The sequence below is a fragment of the Candida oxycetoniae genome (genome assembly GCF_023343755.2).
Source record: "Candida oxycetoniae strain CBS 10844 chromosome Unknown scaffold72, whole genome shotgun sequence".
NCBI classification, from domain to species: domain Eukaryota; kingdom Fungi; phylum Ascomycota; class Pichiomycetes; order Serinales; family Debaryomycetaceae; genus Lodderomyces; species Lodderomyces oxycetoniae.
The window spans coordinates 26922-40732 of record NW_026055400.1 but is presented as its reverse complement, the minus strand read 5'-3'; the positions used below and the strand labels follow the sequence as shown (position 1 = coordinate 40732).

Below are 13811 nucleotides of genomic sequence, written 5' to 3'. Positions count from 1 at the left end.
CGTCCCTCTTTGACTCTTCAAAAGAGCCACTGAATCCAACTTGGTTGATGAGTTATGATTACCCATATACCCTCAAAGTGAGAAATACAAGTTTTTGCTTAACTATGATTTTTTTATAATCTAGTTATCTAATTATTTTAGCCTTGTAAATCGTTCTTTTTTTTCTTTAAAGGATGTGAAGGAGCAATGATCTTTACCTATTTGCTTTATGCCTCTGTGAGGAAATTGGATTTAGGTGGGTATATGTGGCTGTCTGACAAGTATTATCTAATTGGTCTTTTCCTTGAGAAAGGAGAAGCCCAATTGGAGTTTTTGTCAACTATAACTGGTTCAATATGTTGTTTGTCGACCAAATTAACTCTGTAGAATAGTGTACAATATAGAAGGCCGGGATAGGTAGCTCTAAGATGCTATTAATTTGTAGGATGCTGTTTATCAGTAGGCTAGTGTTTAATACTGATTTGAGTTTGGCTATTGACTAGTCACGGCAAACCTATTTTGGCTCTTCAAGCTCTAATCCTTGCTTGTCCACAAGACACACGGGTTTGATTGCATACTGCTCCACTAGCTCGCTACGCTCCCTAGTGTACCTCAAGAAAACAAATTACTCTCGGATAAATTTTGAGTAGTACACAACCGCAACAACACTATAAGATCTAATCAGATCCTTTTGCATAATCGCCGATTTTCCCACCCCGGCCGAATTATGCATTTTTATATCAGAGTCTAAAATGAGGCTTGCCACGTGTTATAATCAAATGCAGGTAACTCATTAGCAGTAGATACTCTTGCAGTAGATACTCATTGGCTTTTCTGATAATATACTCATTGGCTTTTCTGATAATGAATTCAAAGCCAACTGGTGGAGGCAAAAGATAGCCGCGTATCCCCTTTTTATACCTTACCTTTGTATCCCCTTTTTCCACCTTGCATCGTCAAATAATAAACTTCTTTTCACTCTAACTTTTGTTGACTAGAAATTCACACTTTCAACCATTCCAAGTGGATGATACGAAATTTGGTCAAAAGATATTCAAGAGGACAAGAGGACAACAACAATAGTATCATATCTACTTCATCTCTGGTCTTTTGTTTGATCCTTTTTTTATTTTTCCCCATCTCGGCCGACCCATTTCTACCGCCATAGCTACCATTTTTCCGTACCAATCCGACCTTCTTTTCTCGCCGTAATCTCTCCGGCTAATTAAAGCAAGAGCAAAGAAAAATATAAAAATACCGCACGGAGAAGGTTTTGAAAGTAATAATACCAATAGGATAGAAATAAAGGGGGGGTAAGTAGCAAAGAATAGCAGGATTACACGAGGGCTGAGCTAACAAAAACAAGATACTTTTGCATTGAGATTCAGTTGCATCTTGAGCGGTTTGTTTTTATTTGTATTGGACAATTATGTCAGATTTTCATCATGAAGACGAAGGTATTTTCAAGAATAACCAAACGTCATTGGTATATTTAAAGGACGATTCCAAGGAGATTAACTCGTCTACTACTGGTTCTCAAGACGGTGGTACCACTAACAATTATAGTGGCAGGGGTGCCGGCGGTAGTGGCAGTGGCAGTGGCAGTGGCAGTGGCAGTGGCAGTAGCAGTAGCAATGGTACAGCATCAAAGCACTCGAAAAGGGCCACGGCTCAGGATTTGTTGCATGCTAAACCGCCAACTTTCAAGGCTAGAATACAGCGATGGCTTTTTCTCCATAGTTTAGCTGATAGACCGCAGTATATGCAAGAGATTTACGATCGCATACCAAGAACAATATTTTTCAACTACGAGTTGCCCCAAAGTATGCAAGACGATCAGGGGCACCCCATTATAGAATACCCCAGGAATAAGATCAGAACTACAAAGTACACGCCGATATCATTTTTGCCCAAAAATCTAATTTATCAATTTACAAATTTGGCAAATTTTTACTTCTTGTTGATTGTCATATTGGGTGCATTTCAAATATTTGGTGTCCCGTCACCTGGTTTGGCCGCTGTTCCGTTAATTGTGATTGTTTGTATAACGGCAGCTAAAGACGCTTTTGAAGATTACAGAAGGGTAATCTTAGACGCGGAGTTGAATAATAGTCCTATACATTTGATGCAAGGAGTTAAAAACCCCAACGTCGAGTCAGATATAGTTGGTCCATGGAGGAGGTTTAAAAAGGCTTGTACTCGAGGTACATGGAAATTTTTCAAAGGTGTTAAAAAGAGTTGCATATACATTTGCGGAAGCAAGCGACAAAAGCAAATGTATATCGAGGAACAAAATTACCAAAACGACTTGGCCTTGCGTAGAGTAAGCACGGTTGTTTCTGATTATACCTTACACTCAGATCATCCTAGGTATAGTATGCAATCTCCAAGGAGAAGTATGCAGTCGCAAAGGAGGAAATCAAATCAATATCAGCCGAGAAGATCATTTCACGCATCATCATCAACAACAAAAGCTCTACCCAACTCACTACTCAATCCTAAGCTCAAAGAAGAAAACAGCCACAATGCAGAAATGAGTAGAGCAAATTTCAAAAATAGATGCTGGAAAGATGTTCACATTGGTGATATGATAAGAATTAGAGCAAATGAAGAAGTTCCTGCTGATGTCATAATTATCTCCTCATCGGACCTCGAAGGTAATTGCTACATTGAGACGAAAAATCTCGATGGTGAAACAAACTTGAAGCAAAGGAAAGCTTTGAAATGTGGTGGTAACAATAATCTCAAACATTCTGATGACTTGAGCGATACTAAGTTTTGGGTGGAATGTGATGCTCCAAATCCACATTTGTACACTTTTAAAGGAACAATACATTACGAGAATTATGATGGAGAAGGCAATTTGGTAAATGAAGATGAAAAAGAAGCAATTACTCCAGAGAATGTATTATTGAGAGGTACAACTTTGAGAAATACCAAATGGGTGGTGGGTCTTGTTGTTTATACAGGTGAAGAAACCAAAATCATGCTTAATGCTGGTATCACTCCAACTAAAAAATCACGTATCGCTCGAGAATTGAACTTGTCAGTGGTTATCAATTTCCTTTTGGTATTCATAATATCCTTTGTTTCAGGTGTTATTAACGGTGTATATTACCGAGCTGATGATAACTCAAGAGTGTTTTTTGATGGGAAACCATATGGATCTACTCCAGCAGTCAACGGAGTCATTGCATTTTTCGTCAACTTGATTATTTACCAATCATTGATTCCTATTTCACTTTACATTTCCATTGAAATTATCAAAACTATTCAAGCGTTTTTCATCCATTCGGATGTTAAAATGTACTATGCTCCTTTGGATTTCCCGTGCGTGCCAAAAAGTTGGAATATTTCAGACGATTTGGGACAAATTGAATTCGTATTCAGCGATAAAACGGGCACTTTAACTCGAAATGTAATGGAGTTTAGGAAATGTACTATAAATGGGAAATCTTATGGATTGGCGTACACAGAAGCAAAGCAAGGACTCGATAAGAGAAGAGGAATTGATGTAATTGATAAAGCAAATAAATGGAAAATCAAAATTGCTCAGGATAAGGATGAGATGTTGAAGATCTTGCAAGAATATTCACACAACGATCAACTTCGTGAGGAAAATATCTCATTTGTTTCAAGCCAATATGCTAGGGATACGTTTCTAGCTCCTGGCTCTAGCTCTAGTGCTGGCACTGGTGCTGGTGCTGGTGCTGACACTGCGACTAGCTCTAGCTCTAGTATCAAGTCTAGCGAGAGTCCTTTTGGTGGTGATACTGATGGACAGAAAGAAGCCAATGAAAAATTCATGCTTGCCTTGGCGTTATGTCACACCGTTGTTACTGAAGAAAACGCGTCAGACCCAACATTACGTGACTTTAAAGCCGAGTCACCCGACGAAGCAGCTTTGGTCTCGGTGGCTAGGGATATGGGGATTGTTTTCAAAGAAAGATTGAGAAACTCTTTAGTCCTTGACGTTTATGGTAAAGAAAAGGAATTTAAACTTTTGGATGTTATACCATTTACATCAGCAAGAAAGAAGATGTCTTGCGTTGTCAAAACACCCCAAGATGAAATCATTTTGCTCACCAAAGGTGCAGATAATGTAATTTTCCAAAGGTTAGATCCTACAAAAAACCCACATCCTGTTGTTAGTAAAACCGCTTTATATTTGGAAGATTATGCCAACGAGGGTTTGAGAACTTTGTGTATTGCTGAACGAAGATTGAATCCTGCATGGTATAACAACTGGTCCAAAAGGTACAATGAGGCGAATGCATCGATTGACGAAGATAGGGATGTATTGATTGAGCAATTGGAGAATGAAATTGAAAACAATTTGGTTCTTTTGGGAGGTACTGCAATTGAAGATCAATTACAATCAGGTGTTCCTCAATCCATATCGATATTAGGTCAAGCTGGTATTAAATTGTGGGTTTTGACTGGTGACCGAATTGAAACTGCAATAAATATTGGTTTCTCTTGTAACTTGTTGGAAAATGAGATGAAACTACTTGTCGTTCGACCAGATGAAGCACAACCCGAAAGCGTCGATTTCCTAAATGACGAAATTTCAAAGTATCTACAAGAAAATTTCCAACTAGATGTGCTGACTCCAGAAAAGATTCGTCGTTTAGTCAAAAGGGCCAAAAATGACCATTCTACTCCAAATTCTCGTTTTGCGTTAATCATTGATGGTGCCGCATTAAACCTTATTTTCCAGAACTTGGATGACCATCCAAATGAATCGGTTAGATTAATAAGGGAAAAATTTTTGCTTTTGGGTAAGCAATGTAAATCTGTCTTGTGTTGTCGAGTGTCACCCGCTCAAAAGGCCGAAGTCGTCAAGACGGTGAAGAACACTTTGAAAGTAATGACGTTGGCTATTGGAGATGGTGCAAATGATGTTGCTATGATTCAAGCTGCAAATGTTGGAGTGGGTATAGCCGGAAAGGAAGGTCGTCAAGCTGTGATGTCATCTGACTATGCAATTGGACAATTCAGGTATCTCACCAGATTGCTTTTGGTGCATGGTCGTTGGGATTACAAGAGATTAGCTGAGATGATACCATGTTTTTTTTACAAAAATGTTGTTTTTACATTTACTTGTTTTTGGTATGGAATTTACAATAATTTTGATGGTTCTTACCTTTACGAGTACACGTATCTTATGTTTTATAATTTGGCATTCACCTCGTTACCGGTTATTGTATTGGCTGTATTAGATCAAGATGTTAGTGACACGTTGTCACTTTTAGTGCCACAATTGTACATTAGTGGCATTTTAGGTAAGGACTGGTCCCAGTATAAATTTGTTTGGTATATGTTTGATGGGTTATATCAATCGGTTATATCATTTTGGTTTCCTTATTTATTGATGTATAAAGCATTTCAGAATCCGCAGGGTATGACAATCGACCATCGTTTTTTGATGGGGGTGGCTGCTGTGAGTATTGCTGTGACTTCTTGTAATCTTTATGTTTTGTTACAGCAATACAGATGGGATTGGCTATCCTTATTGATTAATGCCTTGTCGATCCTTGTGCTTTTCTTTTGGACAGGTGTATGGAGTGCGGGTGGTCATTATTCAGGTGAGTTTTACCGTGGTGGTGCACAGACTCTAGGCACGTTGGCTATTTGGTGTTGCATATTCATTGGAGTTATTGCATGTTTATTGCCGAGATTCACATTTGACTTTTTAGGAACAAATTTTCATCCAACTGATATCGACATTATTCGAGAGCAAGTGAGACAGGGTAAATACGATGATTATCCAGTTGGATATGATCCCACGGACGCGGATGATGTTGAGAGGCATAGATTATTATGCGAGATTGTTAAAACCGATCCTGAGTTATTTGAGAAGATGGAAAATGAATATAAGGAGCAAAAGCATGATTCTGAAAATAAGCTTGAGCGAACATTTAACACAATCCGACGTCGCGCTGGTTCTCTCAATGTTAGTACTCCTCGTTCAAGAAAGAATTCGATGCAGAAAAGATTACGGAAAAACACAATTAGTGACCAGTTCCATAAGCAAATACCGTTGGAAGTGTTGAGGGAAGAAATGATTCAAAAGGGGGAGTATCATACGGCAAGAAATTCTTTAGAGAGAATAAGCACTACTCATGCCGTTCCCGGTTTAACACAAGCAGAAACTTTAATGGAATATCATACAAGAAACAGTATGAGCATAATTCGTGAATAAACTAATGGAGGAGGAGGAGGAGGAGGAGGCGCGACACTATCGAGCAGAGCGAGATAGCGGAGCACACCAGCTGTCACTGATACTATCGAGCGACACTATCGAGCAGAGCGAGATAGCGGAGCACACTAGCTGTCACTGATACTATCGAGCGACACTATCGAGCAGAGCGAGATAGCGGAGCACACTAGCTGTCACTGATACTATCGAGCGACACTATCGAGCAGAGCGAGATAGCGCAGCACACTAGCTGTCACTGATACTATCGAGCGACACTATCGAGCGGAGCGAGATAGCGGAGCACACCAGCTGTCACCGACACCATCTCGCTTCGCTCGATAGTAGAGCACACTAGCTGTCACCGACACTATCGATAGAGAAGATAGTGTCACTAGTGTCATTAGTCGCTACGACAGTGTCGCCAGCTTTTAGTCTGGAACTGATTCAATTAATTGAACCGAGGCGTAGTATTTATTCATTTCTTCAACTTGTTATTAGATTCACAGAATTACATTATATACTTGTATAAATTTACTCATTATGATACAATTATTACTCATTATGATACAATTATTACTCATTATGATACAATTATTACTCATTATAGTACCAACATCACTCATTATGATACGGTTATTACCATTGTAGTGTCTTTTTCGATCCTGGCATTTTGCGACACATCTCGATTTTGCGACACTGAAATTTGATAGCAAAAACTTTGCCATGTTTGATTTCAACATTTGTATGATTCACCAGTTGTTGTTTCTTTTTAGCTTAGCAAATGTTCACATTCTCTTTGTTGACATCGGAGGAGAATGGGTATTCGTTTAGGGCGTCGCTTTTAACATTTGATAAGCATCATCAAATTTTGGCTGACCCTTCATGGAACGGTGGTGGTGATGGTGATTGCAGTGATGTTGGTTCCCATCTCGAGAAATTAGTCAAGGTCATTGAACCTCATTTGAAGCAACTCAATGCAATAATTTTATCTCATTCGACTAGCGAATTTATCAGTGGGTATATCTTGTTATGTGTCTTTTATCCTAAGCTTATGCTGACAATCCCTGTTTACTCAACCTTGCCGGTGAATCAGTTGGGTAGAATCTCCACTGTTGAGTATTACAGATCCCGAGGAATACTAGGGCCTTTGCTTACCTCGCTCATTGAGCTAGACGATATTGATAATTGGTTTGACAAGTTTAAGATTGTAAAGTATTTGCAAAATGTCACTTTAGGTGGTAGCAGTGGTGATCATGGTGATATAACTTTAACTCCGTATAACTCGGGCCACTCGCTAGGGGGCACGTTTTGGCTAATAGTAAAGAGAATAGACCGCGTGATTTATGCGCCATCATGGAACCATTCGAGGGACTCATTACTAAATAGCGCCAATTTCATTAATTCTCAATCGGGCAATCCTCATGTTCTGTTGTTACGACCCACTGCTTTCATTACGGCAACAGATCTCGGATCTTCAATGTCACATAAAAAGCGGTGTGATAAATTTTTACAGGTGGTGGATGCCACGCTTGCAAATGGTGGCGCTGCTATAATACCCACGTCCATCTCCGGTAGATTTCTCGAATTGTTTCATTTAGTTGATGAGCACTTGAAAGGTGCTCCGATCCCGGTTTATTTCTTGTCTTATTCTGGTACAAAAGTTTTAAGCTATGCCTCAGGTTTACTAGATTGGATGTCACTGAATTTCCATAGGTCGCTTAATAGTACTATGGATTATACACTCCCGTTTAATCCCAATAAAGTTGACTTGTTATTGGATCCACAGGAATTAATGTCAATGATGGGACCCAAGATTATTTTTTGTCTGGGTGAGGATTTAAGAGATGGAGATCTTTCAAGTAAAGTGTTTCTGTATTTATGTAATGATGAAAAAACAACAGTAATATTGACTGAAAAACCGTCATCATCATTATCATCTTTTTCTTCCTCGTCATCGTCATCTGGCGATGGTGGTATAAGTAACGAATTGTATAACAGTTGGGCTACTTTGGCCAAGCAGAAAACAGGGAAAATCACCGATGGCGTTGCTGTGCCTGTAGACGAAATTATTCAAGTGGACAAGTGGACCTTGGAAGAAGAGCTTACTGGCAAGGAGTTGGTTGATTTTCAAAACGAAATAACGGCAAAGAGGAAAGAAAAGTTGATTACAAAAGTGAGAGATCAAAAGATTCAAAATTTGTTAAACACAGATAATATTGATGCCGACGATTCCTCTGATGAGGATGATGAGGATGATGAGGACGAGGAATACGACGATGAGAATGAAAAGGAAAGAAAGAAAAATGGGAAAAGGAGTGGTAAAAATGGAAAAGTAGGACTTTTCCCGAGCGGTAAACGAGTGGGTGAGATTTTCGATAAACAAGTGGAGAAGGAAAAGAGAATTGATGGTAAACCACCTACGGTTGAACAGGTTGACGAGCTTATTCAACACGAGGCTTTTATTATGGATCATATAAAACAAAGCCTTGAAAAACATTTACCTATTGATATAAGAATCACGCATAAGTTTAAACCTCGTCAAGCTATGTTTCCATATTTCCCCCAAACAATTGCATCTCGTATGAAATTTGATGATTATGGACAAATCATTGATGTCAATGATTTCACCAAGAAAGACGAAGTTTCCAATAGTAAAATTATTATGGAAGGCAAGAGAAAATTTGACGAAAAGAAACAAAGAGGCAAAAGGCAACAAGGTGATGGAAGCGATGGTGATAGGGGTGATAGAAAGAACAACAATAATAATAATAATAATAATAACAACAAGCATGCTGCTGCTGCTGCTGCTGCTGGTAATAAACTCACGCCTCAAGAACAAGTCAATCAACAATTATTGCACAAATACTTAGATACTTTATCTAAACCACTCAAGAGAATTCCAGTGGAATCTCTACCTAATTCTAGAACACAATTGAAAATTAGATGTGGATTGGCATATGTGGATTTGTCCGGGACAGTTGATTTGCGTTCTTTGGGTATTATCATTCAAGCTTTGAAACCTTACAACTTGATCTTGTTACCTGACTCGAGAGTCACCGAACCAACTGAAGAAGGGGACAATTCCAATCGCGGTGTTATTCAAGTGGAGAAATTTTTTCAACAACAGCAAAGCGAACAGGCCATGGAACATACCAAAAGACAACTTTTTAATTCGTCTAGGTATTTGTCTCTTGCCTCCGTGCGTGATGGATTATCGAGTGCTTACTCTAGAGGTTCTGGAAGTGGTAAGATGAATGTGCTAGTGGCATACTCAGACAAGCCAATAAAGATTGGTGTAGATTCACGTCGTAGTGGTAGTGGTGACGAGGATGGTGATGATGATAACGCCATTGAATTGAATAATTTTGAAATCAATCTCGATGATCAACTAGTGACAAATTTGAAATGGCAAAAAATTGGAGATGATTATAGAGTAGCCAAAGTGTATGGTGAATTAGAGGTCACCAATTTACCACCGGCTGAATCATCATCATCGCTGAAAAGAAGAAGGAAAGTATCCGACTTCATAAATTCAAATACTCAATTTTCATTGAAACCAATAAACTCATCAGCTTCAACCACAAAATCAACCACTGTACTCGACAAGATCACAAATCCGAAATTGAAATCTATGATTGAAAATGCAACGCCGAAGTTGGCCATTGGTGATATTCGATTACCCGACTTGAGAAAGAAACTAATCTCATACAATACACCTTTTCAAAATCAACCATTACAAGTTGAATTCAAATGCGAGGGAACTTTAGTGGTTAACGGCACATTGGCAATTCGTAAAATCACATACTTGGGGTCAGGCGGCGGTGGGGAAGGAGATGATGATAATGGAGCGGGTGATATTGTCATTGATGGAAATGTTGGACCTTTGTATTATCGAGTGAAGGAATGTATCAGGGAAATGTTGGCTTATGTTTAGAGTAGGTTAGAGAGCATGTACTATAAAGTTATTACGAGTAACAATGCACTGTGTGGCGTTGGAATCAGCAATCTTACAGTAAGAGTTTCCTCTATTGATTTTGTTGTTGCATCAACACCGCAAAAATTAAGTTCTTCTTCTACTTCTTTATAAAAGGCTACATATATATATATATATCCCACGTAAGGTGATGTAGCATTTGTTTTATTTCCGTGGAGGAGGAGGTGGTGGCGGTGGCTGGTTTCGATTTGGAGGTTGTGGAGGTTGTGGAGGTTGGGGCGGCTGAGGCGGCTGAGGCGGTGGAGGCACCGATGGAGCAGAAGTTGATGGGGGTGTAGCTCTGGCATTGAAACCCAAGGAGGGCGAAAGGTTTGCTTGTTTTGGGTTTGAGAGTATTCGTCCCGATGATGGTGGTGGTTGTGAAGGAGGTGGGGGTGGGGGTAGTGCGTTGGAATGAGCAGGAGGAGGCGGGGGTGGAGGTGTTGCATGAGCATTAATAGAAGGTGGTGGCGGAGGTGGAGGTGGTGAGTGAGCATGAGCATGAGCATAAGCATGAGCAGGAGGATGAGCATGAGCAGGAGGATGAGCAGGAGGATGAGCATGAGCAGGAGGATGAGCAGGAGGAGGGTGTCGAGATTGGTAGTTCAATGGTGGAGGACCATTAACATAAGAGCTGGGCAAATTTGGTGTGCCCGTTGCAGTTTGCTGATAATGATACTGGTTTTGCCATGGAGGTAGTGGAAGCTCTGTTCTTGGTTTCTTATTTACTCGTTCTGAAGAGGAAGCGATAGATCTGGATTGTGGTGTGTAGCTATCAGTTTCGTTTTTGGCATTGTTTGTATGATCATTACCATAATTTTGGTTTTGATTACAATCTCTTGCATAATGGCCGATTCTGCCACATCTTTTACATACAATCCTTGTTATATCAAAAGCCCTCTGTTGTCGCCTCTGGTAGGCTTCTGGATCAAATGGTTTGGTTTCTCGTAATGTACCATTCAACACGGCCAATTCTTTCAACTGTTCTCTCTTTAGCTCATTCTGCCCCTCGGGAGATGTAATCAACTTCTCGATAACCTCATTAGCCAACTTGACTGCTTTGGCAATCTTGTGCTGAGAATCAGCGGTAATCAAGACATGGAGGTCATCTTCTACAGAATCTGCAGCCGCTGAAGATTTGTCTTCTATTGCTGCTTGAGTAGATTTACCTTCCTTAACCGATCCTTTTCCTCGTATTTGAAGACGAGCCCCGGACTCCTCTTGAAGCCTATTCAATGTTCTACCTCTTGGGCCAATCAAGAATCCAACAAAGTTGATTTCAGGATAGTCCTTTACTGGTATGTACAATTTTTCAAAAGTTTTAGAAGGCTTTCTATAATCCGTTGGAGCTAGAAAATTTTTTATGGTCCCTGCGGCCAATTCAACCAACTCGTGTCTCTCCTTCTCGAGCGCCTCCCGTACTCTCTGCTCTCGTGTGTTTATTCGGTTACCTTGATTATCGTATTTGGGCGGTGGTGATGGCTCTCTCCTGTACTCTACGCCAGCACCCTTTGCCTCAACATGTGAGGACGGTAGGAGGTCTATAATCGGTTTATGCTCTTGCTGAGAAACACGCAAGTAGTATGATATCTCCTGTATTCTAAATAGCTGTTGGTACGCATCAAGTTGTTCTTGGGTCAAATGTCCCGTTATAATTGTATCCAATTGCACCGGTCCAAAATGCTTAAACCTAGTTGCCTTGCCTGTCCATCTCGTCTGTTTAGCATGCACCGGGGATGACGCAGTACCAGATGAACTATGACCAGAGTCATCAAAACGGTTCAATCTTCCTCTGGTGGACATAGATATACCACTAGTTAGAGTGAAATGTCGAGAGCTTACCTTCTTCTTACAAGTATACTGGTTTATCAATTTTTCAATTTTTTGTTTGTTCAATTCTTTTTTATTTGCGATGAGAAACATCAATTAGGCTCTTTACAAAAGGAGTACGAGTTGTATGTTAAAATACGGAGGTGTAGAGGTTAGGGTGTGGAGGTGTAGAGGTTAGGGTGTGGAGGTGTAGAGGTTAGGGTGTAGAGGTTAGGGTGTAGAGGTGTGGAGGTGTAGAGGTTAGGGTGTAGAGGTGTAGTTGAGTAGAGGTGTAGAGGTGTAGTTGAGTAGAGGTGTATCAGTATCATGAGTAGTATATTGGTGGAGACATTGTCGATAGTGCCAGTGGAGACAATGTCGATAGTGCCAGTGGAGACAATGTCGATAGTGCCAGTGGAGACAATGTCGATAGTGCCAGTGGAGACAATGTCGATAGTGCAGGTGGAGACAATGTCGATAGTGTTGATAGTGCAGGTGGAGACACTATCTCGCTTCGCTCGATAGTGTCGATAGTGTCAATAGTGTCGTCGCGGAAGTCTATATATGATATGAGATTTTGAGCATGGCTCTATCTCCCTGATACTCTTATACCTTGATAAATCTTAAAATGCTTAGCACCTCCCAGCCAGCCTTTCTCTTGAAAACAATGTCAACCCGCCACCCCCTCAGTCTCATCTCCTCTGCGACGTTTTCGGGCTTGTTTCTTGCACAGAATAATATATAGGCTACCCCGCGAGAACTCAATATTTCTTCAAGGTCGTTCAACACTTGCCATGTCGTTATCATCCCATCTTTACCCCCCAATAATGCCAAGTCCAACCAATTGGAGTCGTCATCGCCTTTTTGCAGGTATTTCGGAACCTCTGTTGCAGGCACATAGGGCGGGTTGAAAACAAGAACATCCACCAAATTTCGGCGCACACCCGAAACTAAACTCATTCGTAAAGAATCGACTAAACAAGCTCGTTGTGGACAATTTAGTCGAACGGTGTTCAATACCGAAGTGCATGCACTGGGATTGACATCTGTAGCCATATATACAGCATCTGGTAAAATGTTTTGTAATAAAAAAGTTGTAATTATTCCCGATCCAGTACCTATTTCAACTAATAATGGCGTTACCTTCTTCCCAAGTCTTTCTTCCAAAAATTCCTTTTGATCTTCAAAACAGTCTAGGAAACAAAAAGAGTCCTCAGATGGCTCATATACCTTATCATAATCAACATCCTTGACAATTGGTGTCAGAAACATCCAAAAAAGAAATCCCCCGGTATGCTTTCTCTCGTATGCTTTCTCTCGTATGCCTTCCCCCGGTATGCTTTCTCTCGTATGCCTTCCCCCGGTATGCTTTCCTTTGTATGTTTTTCACTTTCTGAGATGATGATGACGAAAAAAAATCATTAAGCGCCAAATCAAATATAGAATAACACTTATAACCAATCTCTTATTGGCCTTTCTGTTTGGTTCTACTTTTCTGTAAGTGGTTGTACGTTGTTGTTGTGATTGCCAACATCTGCTTTAGTTCTTCTTAGTGTTTTGTCAAAAATGCAGGTGAGAGTCAAAACATTGACAGGAAGAGATATCGTGATGGACATTGAACCACAGGATAAGATTATTAGAATAAAAGAAATGATGGAAGAGAAGGAAGGTATTTCACCGGCGCAACAGCGATTGATTTTTAATGGCTCGCAATTAGATGATGATAGAACTGTACAAGAATCAGGTATCCAAGCCGGCGCGTCTTTGCATTTGGTATTGACTTTGAGAGGTGGATAAATATGTATAGGAAATGCACAAGATATAAACGAAACCGACACTATCGACACT

The 13811-nt window shown here is 40.2% G+C and overlaps 6 protein-coding genes across 6 annotated transcripts; 4 read left to right on the top strand and 2 right to left on the bottom strand. All coding sequences in view use genetic code 12, as the record gives it.

Moving 5' to 3' along the window:
• Positions 1-1408: 1408 nt before the first annotated feature.
• KGF56_001994 (uncharacterized protein) lies at positions 1409-6184 on the top strand (the record flags this gene model as incomplete). The annotated part of the gene is made up of 1 exon (XM_049323176.1): positions 1409-6184. The coding sequence occupies one exon, from the start codon at positions 1409-1411 to the stop codon at positions 6182-6184; it is 4776 nt and encodes a 1591-aa protein (XP_049180962.1).
• Positions 6185-6962: 778 nt separating this feature from the next.
• Positions 6963-10115, top strand: KGF56_001993 (cleavage polyadenylation factor subunit; the record flags this gene model as incomplete). Its single annotated transcript, XM_049323174.1, has 1 exon — positions 6963-10115. One exon carries the CDS (start codon positions 6963-6965, stop codon positions 10113-10115), a length of 3153 nt encoding a protein of 1050 aa, XP_049180961.1.
• A 204-nt stretch (positions 10116-10319) lies between these two features.
• Positions 10320-11957, bottom strand: KGF56_001992 (mRNA splicing protein; the record flags this gene model as incomplete). The annotated part of the gene is made up of 1 exon (XM_049323173.1): positions 10320-11957. The coding sequence occupies one exon, from the start codon at positions 11955-11957 to the stop codon at positions 10320-10322; it is 1638 nt and encodes a 545-aa protein (XP_049180960.1).
• A 154-nt stretch (positions 11958-12111) lies between these two features.
• KGF56_001991 (uncharacterized protein) lies at positions 12112-12544 on the top strand (the record flags this gene model as incomplete). The annotated part of the gene is made up of 2 exons (XM_049323172.1): positions 12112-12149; positions 12325-12544. 2 exons carry the CDS (start codon positions 12112-12114, stop codon positions 12542-12544), a joined length of 258 nt encoding a protein of 85 aa, XP_049180959.1.
• A 25-nt stretch (positions 12545-12569) lies between these two features.
• KGF56_001990 (S-adenosylmethionine-dependent methyltransferase) lies at positions 12570-13235 on the bottom strand (the record flags this gene model as incomplete). Its single annotated transcript, XM_049323171.1, has 1 exon — positions 12570-13235. One exon carries the CDS (start codon positions 13233-13235, stop codon positions 12570-12572), a length of 666 nt encoding a protein of 221 aa, XP_049180958.1.
• A 294-nt stretch (positions 13236-13529) lies between these two features.
• RUB1 (NEDD8 family protein) lies at positions 13530-13760 on the top strand (the record flags this gene model as incomplete). The annotated part of the gene is made up of 1 exon (XM_049323170.1): positions 13530-13760. The coding sequence occupies one exon, from the start codon at positions 13530-13532 to the stop codon at positions 13758-13760; it is 231 nt and encodes a 76-aa protein (XP_049180957.1).
• Between the last annotated feature and the right edge of the window lie 51 nt (positions 13761-13811).